Source organism: Plecotus auritus, assembly GCF_963455305.1.
Source record: "Plecotus auritus genome assembly, chromosome: 7".
Lineage (NCBI taxonomy): Eukaryota > Metazoa > Chordata > Mammalia > Chiroptera > Vespertilionidae > Plecotus > Plecotus auritus.
In genome coordinates this window covers 34,052,480-34,066,577 of record NC_137774.1, presented here as the reverse complement: position 1 = coordinate 34,066,577, position 14,098 = coordinate 34,052,480, and the positions used below count along the sequence as shown (strand labels likewise).

General features: G+C 42.9%; 1 protein-coding gene across 3 annotated transcripts in view; it reads left to right on the top strand.

Annotated features, from left to right (window-relative positions):
* Positions 1-14,098, top strand: part of FAM222B (family with sequence similarity 222 member B) — a 73,580-nt gene that overhangs the window by 48,782 nt on the left and 10,700 nt on the right. For all 3 annotated transcript variants that reach the window (XM_080677618.1, XM_080677620.1, XM_080677619.1), the window contains exon 2: positions 12,519-12,640. In XM_080677618.1, coding sequence (XP_080533744.1) covers positions 12,559-12,640 — 82 coding nt within the window. In that variant the 5' untranslated portion in view covers positions 12,519-12,558. The remainder of the gene's footprint in view (positions 1-12,518; positions 12,641-14,098) is intronic.

Below are 14,098 nucleotides of genomic sequence, written 5' to 3'. Positions count from 1 at the left end.
CCTCTTGCACACCTCCCACTGGGGATGTGCCCGCAACCAAGGTACGTGCCCTTGACCGGAATCGAACCTGGGACCCTTCAGTCCGCAGACTGACGCTCTATCCACTGAGCCAAACCGGTTTTGGCAAGAGCCAAATTTTTTAAACTTAAACTTCTCCTAATGACACTTCTTCAAAATAGACTCGCCCAGGCTGTGGTATTTTGTGGAAGAGCCACACTCAAGGAGCCAAAGAGCCGCATGTGGCTCGAGAGCCGCAGTTTGCCGACCATGGTCGTAAGCCACAATCTTGTTTCAAGCAGGCAGTATTTCTTGTTTCTTAGCCTGCCTGTAGTTGTATTTACACAAGAATCAATTTGTGATTCAACCCCTGGGTGACAGTGTTTCTGTATTCATATCCGGGCTATAAGTCCTCTCTACACAATATTTACATTTTGTTTTCCCTGTCGCACTTAATACTGGTTTGGGGGAGTGGACTGCCCCAGAGCTGGTTTTCTGATCGTTTCTCCCCGCTCTGATCCCCAGGTTCCACAAAACCAACTTTCCCCTGCAGTGTCTGAGATTGTTTTTAATTGAGTGATCCTATGTACTGGGCTTAGCAATCAAAAGCAGGGATTTAAAGAGAAAAAAGAGCCAGAGTAAGCACGCAAACTCACAACTTTTTTTGCCCCAGCACTGTGCGCAACTCTGTGCACATCTTTTTCCCCTGGCAGAGTGCAGCCAGTATACTGGTAAAACTTAAGGCTACCTTTTTGTGCCCAGCGCAGCTATGGGTTGATTCCTCAAGTTCCCTTCTGCCAGCAGCCCTGTGGACCACCTTCCACATTCGTGGACTACGCTGGTCCCAACAACCGCAGATTTTGTGGGGCGCAGACTTCCTCTGAACCTCTAGAACAGGGGTGGGCAAACTTTTTGACTCGAGGGCCACAACGGGTTCTTAAACTGGACCGGAGGGCCGGAACAAAAGCATGGATCGCAGACCTCACCTTTCTATTTTATTTTGTTTTTATTTAGTTTTTAATATATTTCTTTTATTGATTTCAGAGAGGGAGAGAGATAGAAACATCAATGATGAGAGAGAATCATTGATTGGCTGCTCCTGCATGCCCTCTACTGGGGATCGAGCCTGCAACCCGGGCACATTCCCCTGGCTGGAATTGAACCCAGGACCCTTCAGTCCGCAGGCTGACACTCTATCCACTGAGCCAAACCAGCTAAGGCGGATGATATTTTAAAAGAATCTATTAGGCCCTGACCGGTTTGGCTCAGTGGATAGAGCATCGGCCTGCGGACTCAAGGGTCCCAGGTTCGATTCCGGTCAAGGGCATGTACCTTGGTTGCGGGCACATCCCCAGTGGGGAGTGCGCAGGACGCAGCTGATTGATGTTTCTCTCATCGATGTTTCAAACTCTCTATCTCTCTCCCTTCCTCTCTGTAAAAAAAAATCAATAAAATATATATTTTTAAAAAAAGAATCTATTAGGAACAACCTTTCTGGCTTTTTATATTCTGAGATCATACCCTTGAATTCATTGCTGCTTATCATAGGAGAATAGACTGAGATGGAACTAAATGTCATTCATAGCAACATGTGCTTATTGTAAGATTATGATAATTGGCAAGGTGCAGTTTAGTCTTCTGCTTGCATTTGAAATTCCCTTCAAAGTACAAAAGAAAACTTTGTTTTGGAGTACTTTCAAAATCAGTAGGACACTAAGAATTCGTGGATATGTACAGTGGTGAGGTGATTGTTGGGTGGGAGGTTGGAGTGGGTGGGTGGAGGTGGAAGAGGGCACAAAGGGGATAAATGGTGATGGAAAATTAAAGTCATTAGGACACTGAAAACACATTTCTTTAGCTCTATAGGAATTTCATGATGTTATTTTAATCCTATATAATAAAGAGCAATATGCTAATTAGACCGGGCGGCGGAACGACCTTCCGGAATGACCAGTAGGTGGGGATTGGGGCTGCAAGGCAGCTGGGGCCACGACGGCCAAGCCCCTTGCATGAATTTCATACATCGGGCCTCTAGTAGTTATATCTTTGGAAACAATCCCTGCTAGGTGGAGAAAGAGGAAGGGAGGGAAGGGAAGTAGTTTATCTTCTTCTGAAGATGACAGAATCCCTTTGCCATTTCCCTTCAAACATTCCTTCAAGATTGTTGTTTGATGGTTACCCTGAAATGTAAATGAGCTTGTAAGCAGAATCTTCTCCTTAACTTGCAATAGATTGAAGTTGATTTCAACTGGGACTGTTCTTAGATCTCCATGTGACTTGGTGCTTTCATTTCAGATGCTCACATTAGTGTCCTTTGTTGCTAGGCTCTCTTCCCGAGGACTGATCAATCTCCTGCGATAGCTTCATGTATGGCAATGCATTTTAAGAGCCTGTTTTTGTTAGTATTTATTTAAAGTAAGGGAAGAAAATTCATGGCTGCTTGGAGAAGAGCCATAATATACTTGGTCCTTCTAAAACTTCTGTGGTCTCACTAAATAGGAAAGAAGAGGAAAGGGTAAGTGATAAATATCATCCTTATACTTCAAAGCTCTTCATTGATTGTTACTGAAAATCTTTCTGCTGTTGAGTAACCAAGAACCTGCCTGCCAGCTGCTGTTGGTGTGAAAATGGAGAAGCTAGTTATAGTTGGTGCTTTTCCAGAAGTCTGGAGATAAAGCTTATGATGTTATTTGAAACTTTTTGAATAGTAAGAGAAAAAGAGTGTCAAACTCCATTACACTCCAGAAGATATAACGAGGCTTTCCTTTATAGCATAGGGGAATTTGCGTGGCACTTGCTTAGGTTCAGGATGTGTTTATTTTTTAAATATATTTTTATTGATTTCAGAGAGAAATGGAGAGGGAGAGAGAGGTAGAAACTTCAATGATGAGAGAGAATCATTGATCAGCTGCCTCCTGCATGCCCCACACTGGAGATTGAGCCCACAACCGGACATGTTCCCTGACTGGGAATCAAACCATGACCTCCTGGTTCATAGGTCAACGCTCAACCATTGAGCCATACCAGCTGGGCCAGGATGTGTGTTTAGAAGGAAGGGACTTGAAAAACTTAAATCATGAACATGAATGTAATTAAGACGTTACTGAATATTAGACCTGAAGAAAAGATAGTTATTAATAGCGCCTTCTTCAGGATAGACATTTCTTTTGGAACCTTTCTAAAGGTGAAATTCACCATCTTTAAAGTAAGAGGGTTGCACTAATGCCACTCAGTAGAAGCATTGCCAGAGCAAAGTGGAGGTTGGGAGAAAATTTGAAGTATAGGCACTGGAGAAAATTTTATTCATCTACGTGTTGAAAAGAAACTGGAAGTTAAAGAAGCAGAAAGATACAGGAAACCTAATTTTAGTGGCAAGAACCCCAGTGTTAGCACTCAACAATTCAGAGATAAGTCACCTGCATTAAGTAAAGTGAGAATGGTTATCAATAGACCACTCTCTCCAACTCTTCTTAGTGATCTGTAATCCCTCCCACCTTGTTTTCCAGATTTAAACACTTGCTACCTTGTTTGATTTTTTTCTTAATAAAATTTTTCGAAACAATCTCAAATTTATAGAAAAGTTATAAGTACATTACAAATAATAATTTTTTTTTCTTAAATCACTTGAGAGTAAGTTGCTCATCTAATGCTTCATTATCCCTGAATATGTTAGTGTTTACTAGTAACTTCTACAGACAAGGACATTGTCCAACATTACCTCAATATAACCATCAGAATCAGAAAGTTAACATTGATACATTACTATCATATAATTCTCAGACCATACCCCCCTCAGATGTTGCCAGTTGTACCAGTAATAATCCTTTATTGCAAAAAGAACCCAGTTCAAAATCACACATTGTATTTATTTGTTGTGTCTTCTTGGTCTCCTTCAATCTGTGGCATGTTTTTAACCGGGAGGTATATCTCCGCTGCAGAGGCCTCCTGTGAGAAGCAATGGATACCAGCCCCACACCAGACACCCAGCCCAAGGTTCCAGAGCTAGTAAGAGAAGTCCCAGTAACTTCAGCCTGTAAAAACCAGCAGGGATTATGGCTGAGTGTCAAGGAGGCTGCTGGAGTCCCAGGCAGTTCCTCTTAAAGGGCCAGCACATGAACATATACCATCCTGCTCCCCCTGAGCTCCAGCGCTGGGCATCAGCATTGTGCATTGTGGGAACCAGGGACATACGGGGAGGAACTGGATTGTGTGGAATCGGGGTAGGAACTCAGGGCTGGCTTTCTCCCAGACGGGTTGCTCGCAGGGGTCATTGTTCCTGTGCTGGGACCTCTCATGTCGCAGAGCTAACTAGCAGCCGTATATGAGTTTCCATTAGTCTGGCTCACACTGTTCGTTCCATCCTGGTGATTGCCTGAAATCCCACCCCGTCCAATTTGCAGCCCCACTCAAACTGTTGGCAGTGGCTTTTCCAGCCTGCCTTGCTTCACAGCTTGGCCCCGCCTGGGTTACTTCCATGTCCAATTACAAGTAGCAGTTGTCTTCAGATCGCTCTGTAGCCCCTGCCAGGTGGCCCCAGGCAGTGGCTGACTTTGCACCTCCTGGGAGGCCCCAGAGCCAGTGCACCCAGTGCACAGCTTCAGATCATAGCAGATTACAACTCTACATACCCACAAATGACACGCTCAAGGGGCAGACTCAGTGAGCACTAAAACCCCACTGAAGCAAATCATGCTCCATAGGGTTGTCTCCTGTACAACAGCTCTTCCATTGTAATTGCAGCTGGTTGGTCCTCACAGCCAATTGGTCTGAGGTCAACCCCTCCCAGTGATACCAACAGCAATCAAGGCTCAATTATAATAAGACTGTGCACATAGCCAGCACAGGCTAGAGTACCCAACTCAGGTGACTGGGGAGGCTGAGCCACTGGACCCTACAGGATACCTGCTACACAAGGCCAATCTACCAATTCCAGAACACATAGCAGCTCTACCTATTACATAGAAACAAACACAGGGAAGCAGTCAAAATGCAAGACAAAGAAACATGTCACAAATGAAAAAACTGAAGAAATCTCCAGAAAAAAAAAGAAGTAAATGAAATGTAAGCAAGCAAACTACTGGATACAGCGTTCAAAACAATGGTTATAAGTTTGCTCAAGGATCTTAATGAGAGCTTCAAGGAACTCACTGAGAGCTTCAAGGGACTTAGTGAGACTTTCAAGGATCTTTTTTTTTTTTTTTTTAAAACATATTTTATTGATATTTTACAGAGAGGAAGGGAGAGGGATAGAGAGCTAGAAACATCGATGAGAGAGAAACATCGATCAGCTGCCTCCTGCACACCCCCCACTGGGGATGTGCCCGCAACCCAGGTACATGCCCTTGACCGGAATTGAACCCAGGACCCTTCAGTCCGCAGGCCGACGCTCTGTCCACTGAGCCAAACGGGTTTTGGCAACTTTCAAGGATCTTAGTGAGAATTTCAAATACATGAGAAAGGACCAGTCAGAAATTAACCACATACTAACTGAAATAAAGAATAATTTACAGGAATTCAACAGTAGAATAGAGGATTCCGAAAATCAAATCTGCAATTTGGAATATAAGGAAGCAAAAAACACCCACCAGAAGAGCAAAAAGAGTAAAAAAAAAAAAAAGAATCCAAAAATATGAAGACAGAGGAGAAACCATGATGGCGGCATAGGTAAACACCTATACTGCTGCCTCGCACAACAATTTCAAAACTGCAACTGGAAGACAGAGCGCACATCATCCAGAACCACCGGAAAGCTGGCTGAGTGGAAATTCTACAACTAGAAGGAAAGATAAAAGGACACTGTGACGCAGAGGATCTGTGGAGGACAGGTGCAGAGACCCGCGCACACAGAAAGGGTGGGCGGCTGAATACGCGGCTGGCAGACTCGCGGCACTCAGAGACTCGCGGCACTCAGAGACTCACGGTGCTTGGAGACTGCGGACAATGGGCAGCAAGCACGCGGCTAGCTTCCTCGTTCGGGAGGGAAACAAAATCTCCCGACTGCACTGAAATCCAGTTCCGGGTGAGACTTTGAGTACCCAGACTCATTCGGGGAGAAACTGGACTGTCTGGCAGCAGGCGAAACTCAGGGCAGCCTTCTCTCAGAGGTGCATGCAGCCATTGCCGCGGGACACTGAGACACAGGGGCCTTGTATGGTGGGGCTGACGGGAAACCAAGGCTGTCTGCTCAGCCCTGAGATACCGCCCCATCCAAGCTGAGCACAGAAGCTCTCCCATGGAGACACAGCTGATCCTCACAGCCAATTGGCCTGGAGGTCAACTCCCCCCCGGTGATACTAACAACAATCTAGGCTTAACTACAACAAGACTGCACACACACCCCACAAAGGGGCACATCAAGAGTGTCCACCTCAGGTAACTGGGGAGGCTGAGCCACTGGGCCCTTCTAGGACACCCAGCACACAAAGCCACTCCATCAACTCATGGAAGTAGCCAAAATGCAGAGACAAAGAGGCAGATCACAAATGAAGGAAATGGAGGAAAGTAAATGACTGGATATAGAGTTCAAAACCACGGTTATAAGGTTATTCAAGAATTTCCTAGAAAAGGCCAATAAATTTAATGAGACCCTTGAGGATATGAAAAAGGATCAACTAGAAATTAAGCATACACTGACTGAAATAAAAAATATTATACAGAGACTAAAAGCAGACTAGAGGAACGCAAGAATCAAGTCCAAGATTTGAAATACAAAGAAGCAAAAAACACTCAGCCGGAAAAGCAAAAACAAAAAAGAATCCAAAAAGTTGAAGATAGTGTAAGAAGCCTCTGGGACAACTTCAAGCGTACCAGCATCAGAATTATGGGGGTGCCAGAAGAAGAGAGAGAGCAAGATACTGAAAACCTATTTGAAGAAATAGTGATAGAAAACTTCCCCCACCTGGTGAAAGAAATAGACTTACAAGCCCAGGAAGCGCAGAGAACCCCAAACAAAAGGAATCCAAAGAGGACCACACCAAGACTCATCATAATTAAAATGCCAAGAGCAAAAGACAAAGAGAGAATCTTAAAAGCAGCAAAAGAAAAACAGTTAGTTACCTACAAGGGAGCACCCATACGACTGTCAGCTGATTTCTCAACAGAAACTATGCAGGCCAGACGGGAGTGGCAAGAAATATTCAAAGTGATGAATAGCAAGAACCTACAACCAAGATTACTCTACCCAGCAAAGCTATCATTCAGAATTGAAGATCAGATAAAGAGCTTCACAGATAAGAAAAAGCTAGAGGAGTTTATCACCACCAAACCAGAATTATATGAAATGCTGAAAGGTATTCTTTAAGAAGAGGAAGAGGAAGAAGGAGATAAGGATGGAGGTTATGAACAACAAATACGTATCTATCAACAAGTGAATCTAAAAACCAAGAGAATAAAAAATCTGATGAGCCCTAACCGGTTTGGCTCAGTGGATAGGGCGTCGGCTTGCGGACTGAAAGAACCCAGGTTCGATTCCGGTCAAGGGCATGTACCTTGGTTGCGGGCACATCCCCAGTAGTGGGTGTGCAGGAGGCAGCTGATCGATGTTTCTCTCTCATTGATGTTTCTAACTCTCTATCCCTCTCTCTTCCTCTCTGTAAAAAATCAATAAAATATATTTTTTAAAAATCTGATGAACAGTATTAACTGGTGAATATAATAGAATCAGGGGCATAGAAAGGGAGTGGACTGACAATTCTTGGGGGAAAAGGGGAGTGGGGGGTTGCGGGAAGAGACTGGACAAAAAGCATACACCTATGGGATGAGGACAGTGGTGGGGAGGTAAGGGCAGAGGGTGGGGTAGGAACCGGGTGGAGGGGCGCTATGGGGGGAAAAAAGAGGAACAATTGTAATAATCTGAACAATAAAGATTTATTAAATTAAAAAAAAATATGAAGACAGTGCAAGGAGCCTCTGGGACAACTTCAGGTGTACTGACATTCGCATTACGGGGATGCCAAAAGGAGAAGAGAGGGAGCAAGAAATTAAAAACCTGTTTGAAGAAATAATGACAGAAAACTTCCCCTACCTGGTGAAAGAAATAGACTTACAAGTCCAGGAAGTGCAGAGAGTCCCAAACAGAAGGAACTCAAAGTGGCCCACAACAAGACACATCATAATTAAAATGCCAAGGGTTAAAGACAAAAGAGAGCATCTTAAAAGTAGCAAGAGAAAAGCAGTTAGTTACTTACAAGGGAGTGCCCATATGGCTGTTGGCTGATTTCTCAACAGAAACTTTGCAGGCCAAAAGGGAGTGGCCAGAAATATTCAAAGTGATGAATAGTAAGGACCGATAACCAAGATTACCCAGCAAAGCTCTCATTTTGACTTGAAGGTCAGATAAAGAGCTCCACAGACAAGAAAAAGCTAAAGGAGTTCATCACCACCAAACCAGTATTACATGAAATGTTGAAGGGTATTCTTTAAGAAGAGGAAGAAGTAAAAGAAGAAATAAAAAATATGAGCAATAAAATGGCAATAAATACATATCTATCAGCAATTGAATCTAAAAATCAAAATAAACTAACAAGGAATCTAATGAACAAAATTAACTGATGAATAAAATAGAATCAGAGGCATTGAATCTCAGAGAGTGGGGTCGGGGGGCAGGAAGAGATTAACCAAAGATCTTATATACATACTAGAGGCCCGTTGCATGAAGATTCATGCAATAGGCCTTCCTTCCCCTGGCTGCCAGCACCTGTTTTCCTCCAGCACCCAGGACCCAGGCCTTCGCTCTGGCCGCAGCAGAGAAGCCAAGCCTTGAGGCTAGGCTTCTCCACTCAGGCCACAGTGAGGCCGCAGCAGAGAAGCCAAGCCTTTTCAGTCTTCAGCCTTTGCGCTGGGCCTGTGTATGCAAATTAGCCCGCCATCTTTGATGGATTAATTTGCATACTCCTGATTGGCTGGTGGGTGTCGGGTATGGTCAATTTGCATATTTCTCTTTTATTAGTGTAGATATGCATTAACTATGGACCTAGACAATAGGGTGGTGAAGGCCTGGGGTAGGGTGGGAACCGGGTAGAGGGGTAAAATGGGGGGGGCATCTTGGATTTTGATAGATTAGGATAGTGATAGTCAACATTTAAATAGTGTTCACTACATGTCTAGTACCAGTATCCTAAGCACTTGATTATATTAACATTAAACCTATTGAATCCTCACAATTCCAGGAAGCAGGCACATTTTGTAGATGAAATTGTCTTCCCCAATGTCACACAGCTAGTAAGTAGCAGAGCTGGGATTCAAAGCCAGAATCTTATCTTAACCACTTTGATATAGTCCTCTTGTTAATCCAGATTTCTAAAGGTGATTTGAGCTGCAGTTGACATTTATCTTTACAGGCATACCTCAGGTTCAGTTCCAGACCACAGCAATAAAGCAAATAGCACAAAAAAGTAAATTGCATGTATTTTTTTTTGTTTCCTAATGCATATAAAACTTATGCTTACATTATACTGTAGACTGTGAAGTACACAATAATAGCATTATGTCTAAAAAATGTACATACTTCAATTTAAAAATACTTTATTGCTAAAAAGTGCCAACCATTATCTGAGCCTGTTGGAAAAATGGCACTAATAAACTTGCTTAATGCAGGGTTGCCACAAATCTTCAAAAATTTTTTTCTACTTTATTTTAGAGAGGAAGGGAGGGGGAGAGAAACATTGATGTGAGAAAGAAATATTGATTGGTTGCCTCCTGCATGCCCCCTACTGGGGATTGAGTTGTAACCCGGGGCATGTGCCCTACCCAGGAATGGAACCTCAACGTCTGGGTGCATAGGAGGGCGCCCAACCAACTGAGCCACACCAGCCAGGGCCAAACCTTTGATTTGTTGGGGGGTGTGGGGCAATATCTGTGAGTCAAAATAGAGCAAAGTGCAATAAAACAAAGTATGTTTATCTGTGGATTTTCCCCTTTCGAAAACTCTTTATAAGACACTGATTTGCCCTTGCCACCCAGTGTTACTTCTTTGGCTCTGTTGGTTTTATGTTTAAGAAATGAAAGCTAATTCGAATATTATCGTAAACTAGATACAGTAGTCAGTCTCTTGTTTAAGAGGCAGCTGATAGATGACTCTATCTCATCGATGTTTGCACACATCAAAATTTAATACATATATAAGAGATTATGGTGGTCATTTATAGATTGGTTCCTTCTAAAAATTACAGGGAGAGAGTGTTATCTGCAAGACTGCTGAGTGAATGTGTTCTTTGTACTTTCATCATTACAGCGTCTCAGTTATCCAGATGAAGTACAAGGCCTGGAGGTGGGAGTGTGCTCCGCTCCTTCGAGGACCTGCAAGGAGAACACTGTGGCTAGAAATAGAGTCAGCAAGAGGGGAATGGGGGTTAGAAGATGAGGTCAGAGTCCTAGCCAGTTTGGCTCAATGGATAGAGTGTCGGTGTGCAGACCAAAGGGTCCTGGGTTCGATTCTGGTCAAGGGCAGGTACCTTGGTTGCAGGCTCCTCCCCAGCCTGGGTCCCGGTCAAGGCCCGTGTAACCAATTGATGTGTTTCACATCAATGTTTCTCTCTGTCTTTCCTTCTCTCTTCCACTCTCCCTAAAAAATCAATGGAAAAATATCCTCTGGCGAGGATTAATCAAAAAAAAAAAAAAGGAAGAAGAAGATGAGGTCAGAGATGTAGGAGTGACAGAGTATGGAAGGCTTTATGGGCATGTTAGGATTTGTATTCTAAATGAGATGGGAAGTTATTGGAGATTTTTGAGCTGATAAGATTTCCAATTTAAAAAATTAATTACTCTGGCTGCTGTGTGGAGAATAGATTGGGTTACAGGAGCAAGTGGGGGTGGGTGGACAGAGAGACCATGAAGAAGACTATTGTAGTCCAGGCTATAGATGATGAGATGACATATGAAATTATTACCTATCTCCAAGAAAGGTTGGGAGACCTAATTAAGAAAACATCACTAGAGTCCTTCATACAGCCCATTTCACAATATTAGTCTCTAGTATTTGTTAATTCCCTTCCTTTCCTTGGAGTTTGCGTTCAGCTGTATTAGGACCATAGGGGACAGGTTATTAGGTAGAGATCAGCATTCACAAGGAATGGGATTCTGAGCAGTACCTCAGTCATTTGATCCCAAGAGGAGACTTTATTCTTGGCATACTGTTCATTCTGTTATCCTACCTACCAGAGGCCTAAAAAGACTGAATCTGTGCCAGAACTCTTGGGCGGCTCTGTTCTCATTTAGGCATTCAATCTTTAGTTCTTTCTGCAGTTGCTATCTTAGCCACAGTTTGAGCAGCCTCTTTTACAAAGTATCTTTTCAGCTACCTGGACTTGCAAGCTGGAGCTCTCTGATACTCATCATGACAGGGTAATTTCACATACCTGAGAGGGCCCTCTAAGAAAAAGAAAGGTTTTGTGGTCTTTAACATTTGAGCTTTTCCTCCACTCTTATATTATGATGTAAAGCCTTAATATGCCACCTTGACTTCTGGGTTTTGCAGTATGAGAAAAAAATTTCATGTGGTTTAGTACATTATACTTCTTTGGGAAAAACTTGGTCCTTGGTGTACAGGTAACTTGCTTAGCATTGTTGACAAGGTTTCCTTCCCCGCTAAAGTCCACCTCAATGACTGCTTGCTTGAGCTGTGTATATCTTATTGGTAGACAGCACTGATGAAACAATGCCATCTTGACATAATGTCAGGATTGCCTGCCCTCTGGCCGCCTACTACTTCCTTAATTGGGATGCAGTACAATTTTGGGGTGGGGTGGGGTCCAGGAGGTCTAATTGTGTCACAGGCATTAGGAAAAGTGAATCACCAGAAACTTACAAACAGAATTTGCTTTAACAGTAGTTAATTGTGTCTCCTATCTCCTAGGATATTTTGCTTTCTCTTCCTTTTAAAAGTGAGTTTAGGTTACTGGAGTGTCACAAGTGAAAATTGGGATGCTTTTGCAATTCAAGTACTGTACTGCCTCTGGAAATGACTGACTACCCCTGTTCCAAACCAACCATGTATATAGACTAAGCCACGCCCTATGAGGACCAGCTGTCTTTAGGAACACTGTTCTATTTTCAGAGAGAAATCATTTTCCCCTTCACCTCAGTAAGAATGTGCCCTAGCCTTGCTGCTGGGGCACAGATGAGAGCCAGCGTGCCATTCGTTTGGCAGCCCCGTGGCCTTTCCAAAAGCCCATGATAGAGAGAGGCAGCCTATAGGAAATTGAAATGCTAAATGAGTGCATCTAGAGCTTGTGAGCATAAAAGACCTTACAGATGCGCCTGTGTTTTTCATTTAATTATGTGAATAGGTAGATTTTCTTTTCCCCACCCACTCATCTGTGCTGACTGAAATATTTTATCCTTAGTAATAGTTTGGAGCAAATTGTTGCTACAGATAAGAACATAGATATATTTTCTGCCAACATGCTAATTAAATTGCTTATCTATCTAAACTTGGGCCTGTGCTGCTCATATCAGATGTCCCTGCTATCTTCCTTGAGTGAGTTGCCTTGTGTTCCATGACCTTGTTTTTTTGTTCATTACAGTGTGAGTGACTGCCCCATGTTGTGTTGATGCCGGTCTGCCATGCTAGCCTGTCTACCAGGGCCAGGTGACCTGTCCTTTCAGCTTCTTTCTCACACGCAGATGAACACTGGACTTCAGAAATGTAAGTAATCTGGATCCCAGGGAAGGATGTGATCCTTTATTTTGACCCTACATTTGAGCTGTTGCAGAGAGGTACATTGACTGTGGACTTTGATATCTTCAAGATATTCTTCAATACAGACAAAAGAAAGCAATTGCAAAAACTTGTCAGCAATGTGAGATACCTTTGATCAGAGAGATCCTCTAAAATACTAGAATTTCCCAGTGTATAGCATCTTAATTTTAATTGTTGCTGATATCTCTCTTGAGCGCTATAAGGAGTTTCACAGGAGATATATAATCACCCTTTAAAAAAGTATCTCAAATTGAATCCCCATGAGGAATTAAATGAAAACACACAGTTCAGATTACTTATTATATCTCAGAAACAAACTATTTACACTGTTCTGTTGTTTTGAACTCTCTGAGTACTCTCTACCATGGAAACAGACAATTCCCTTTGGCTTTGCTGTCTGCCTTCTGAGCCAGTGACCTCAGTTCACAGCAAGTAAAGAAGCTTCCGCCTTCAGAGGGATAAAGAGCTAGCTTTCTCAGTCTTTCTGGTGTATTCCTGCTAATATACTTCCCACATGATTGAGCTTTTGAGAATTGTCTGTTAGATTTTTGTCTCTAATTGGCTTGAATTGGGGCTTTGTACTTCATGCTTTCCCAGATTACTACCTTCTATCCTTGAACTGCATGAATGTGTAAGGAAATGATTCTATTCCTGGCTCATTACTATGTACAGTATCTTCAAGTGTCAAAATGGCCCTAAATTTGGAATAGACTTTCCTTTTAGAGCAAAAAGGGGAAATCAATGAAACATCTACACTTCCCCTTTAATAGAAAAGGTGCTTGAGCACCTTATCTGAATCCTTTATGATAGGGTTCTGTACAGGGCCAGAGAGCAAATGTTTTAGGCTTTGTGGGCCATGGTCTCTGTTGCATCGACTCAGCTCTGCTATTGTAGGGCAAAGGCAGCTGTAGACAATATGTAAACAATGCATGTGACTGTGTTCCAGTAAAACTTTTAATTAAAAACAGCAGCTGGATTTTGGCCCACAGACTATAGTTTACTGACCCTGCTCTATGAGATCATCTTCAGAAGTTAAAATAATCTAGCTTCTGACTTCCTTTCTTTGAGGAAGAGTAAGACTCAGAGCCTGGCTAGTTCTAGGATTTGGCCAATGAATCCAACTTGTATAATGACAAATCTGAAGGTGACCGTCTTTCTTCTGCAATAGGCAAGCTCTGCTGTGCCATCTTTCCCCCCAGCCTTTCTCTTCATAAGTGATGATGGGTGATGAAGTTGTATGTGCTCCCTGGCCACCCAAATCTCCATGCTAACTGCATTGTGACTGGTTATGGGCTTCCAGAGGACACAACTAGAAAAGGAGTATACTTGGAAGCATACAATAAGATGATAGAGAGCAGTTCACTGTCTTCTACATTCCTTAACTTACTTTGACAGCTTCACCTA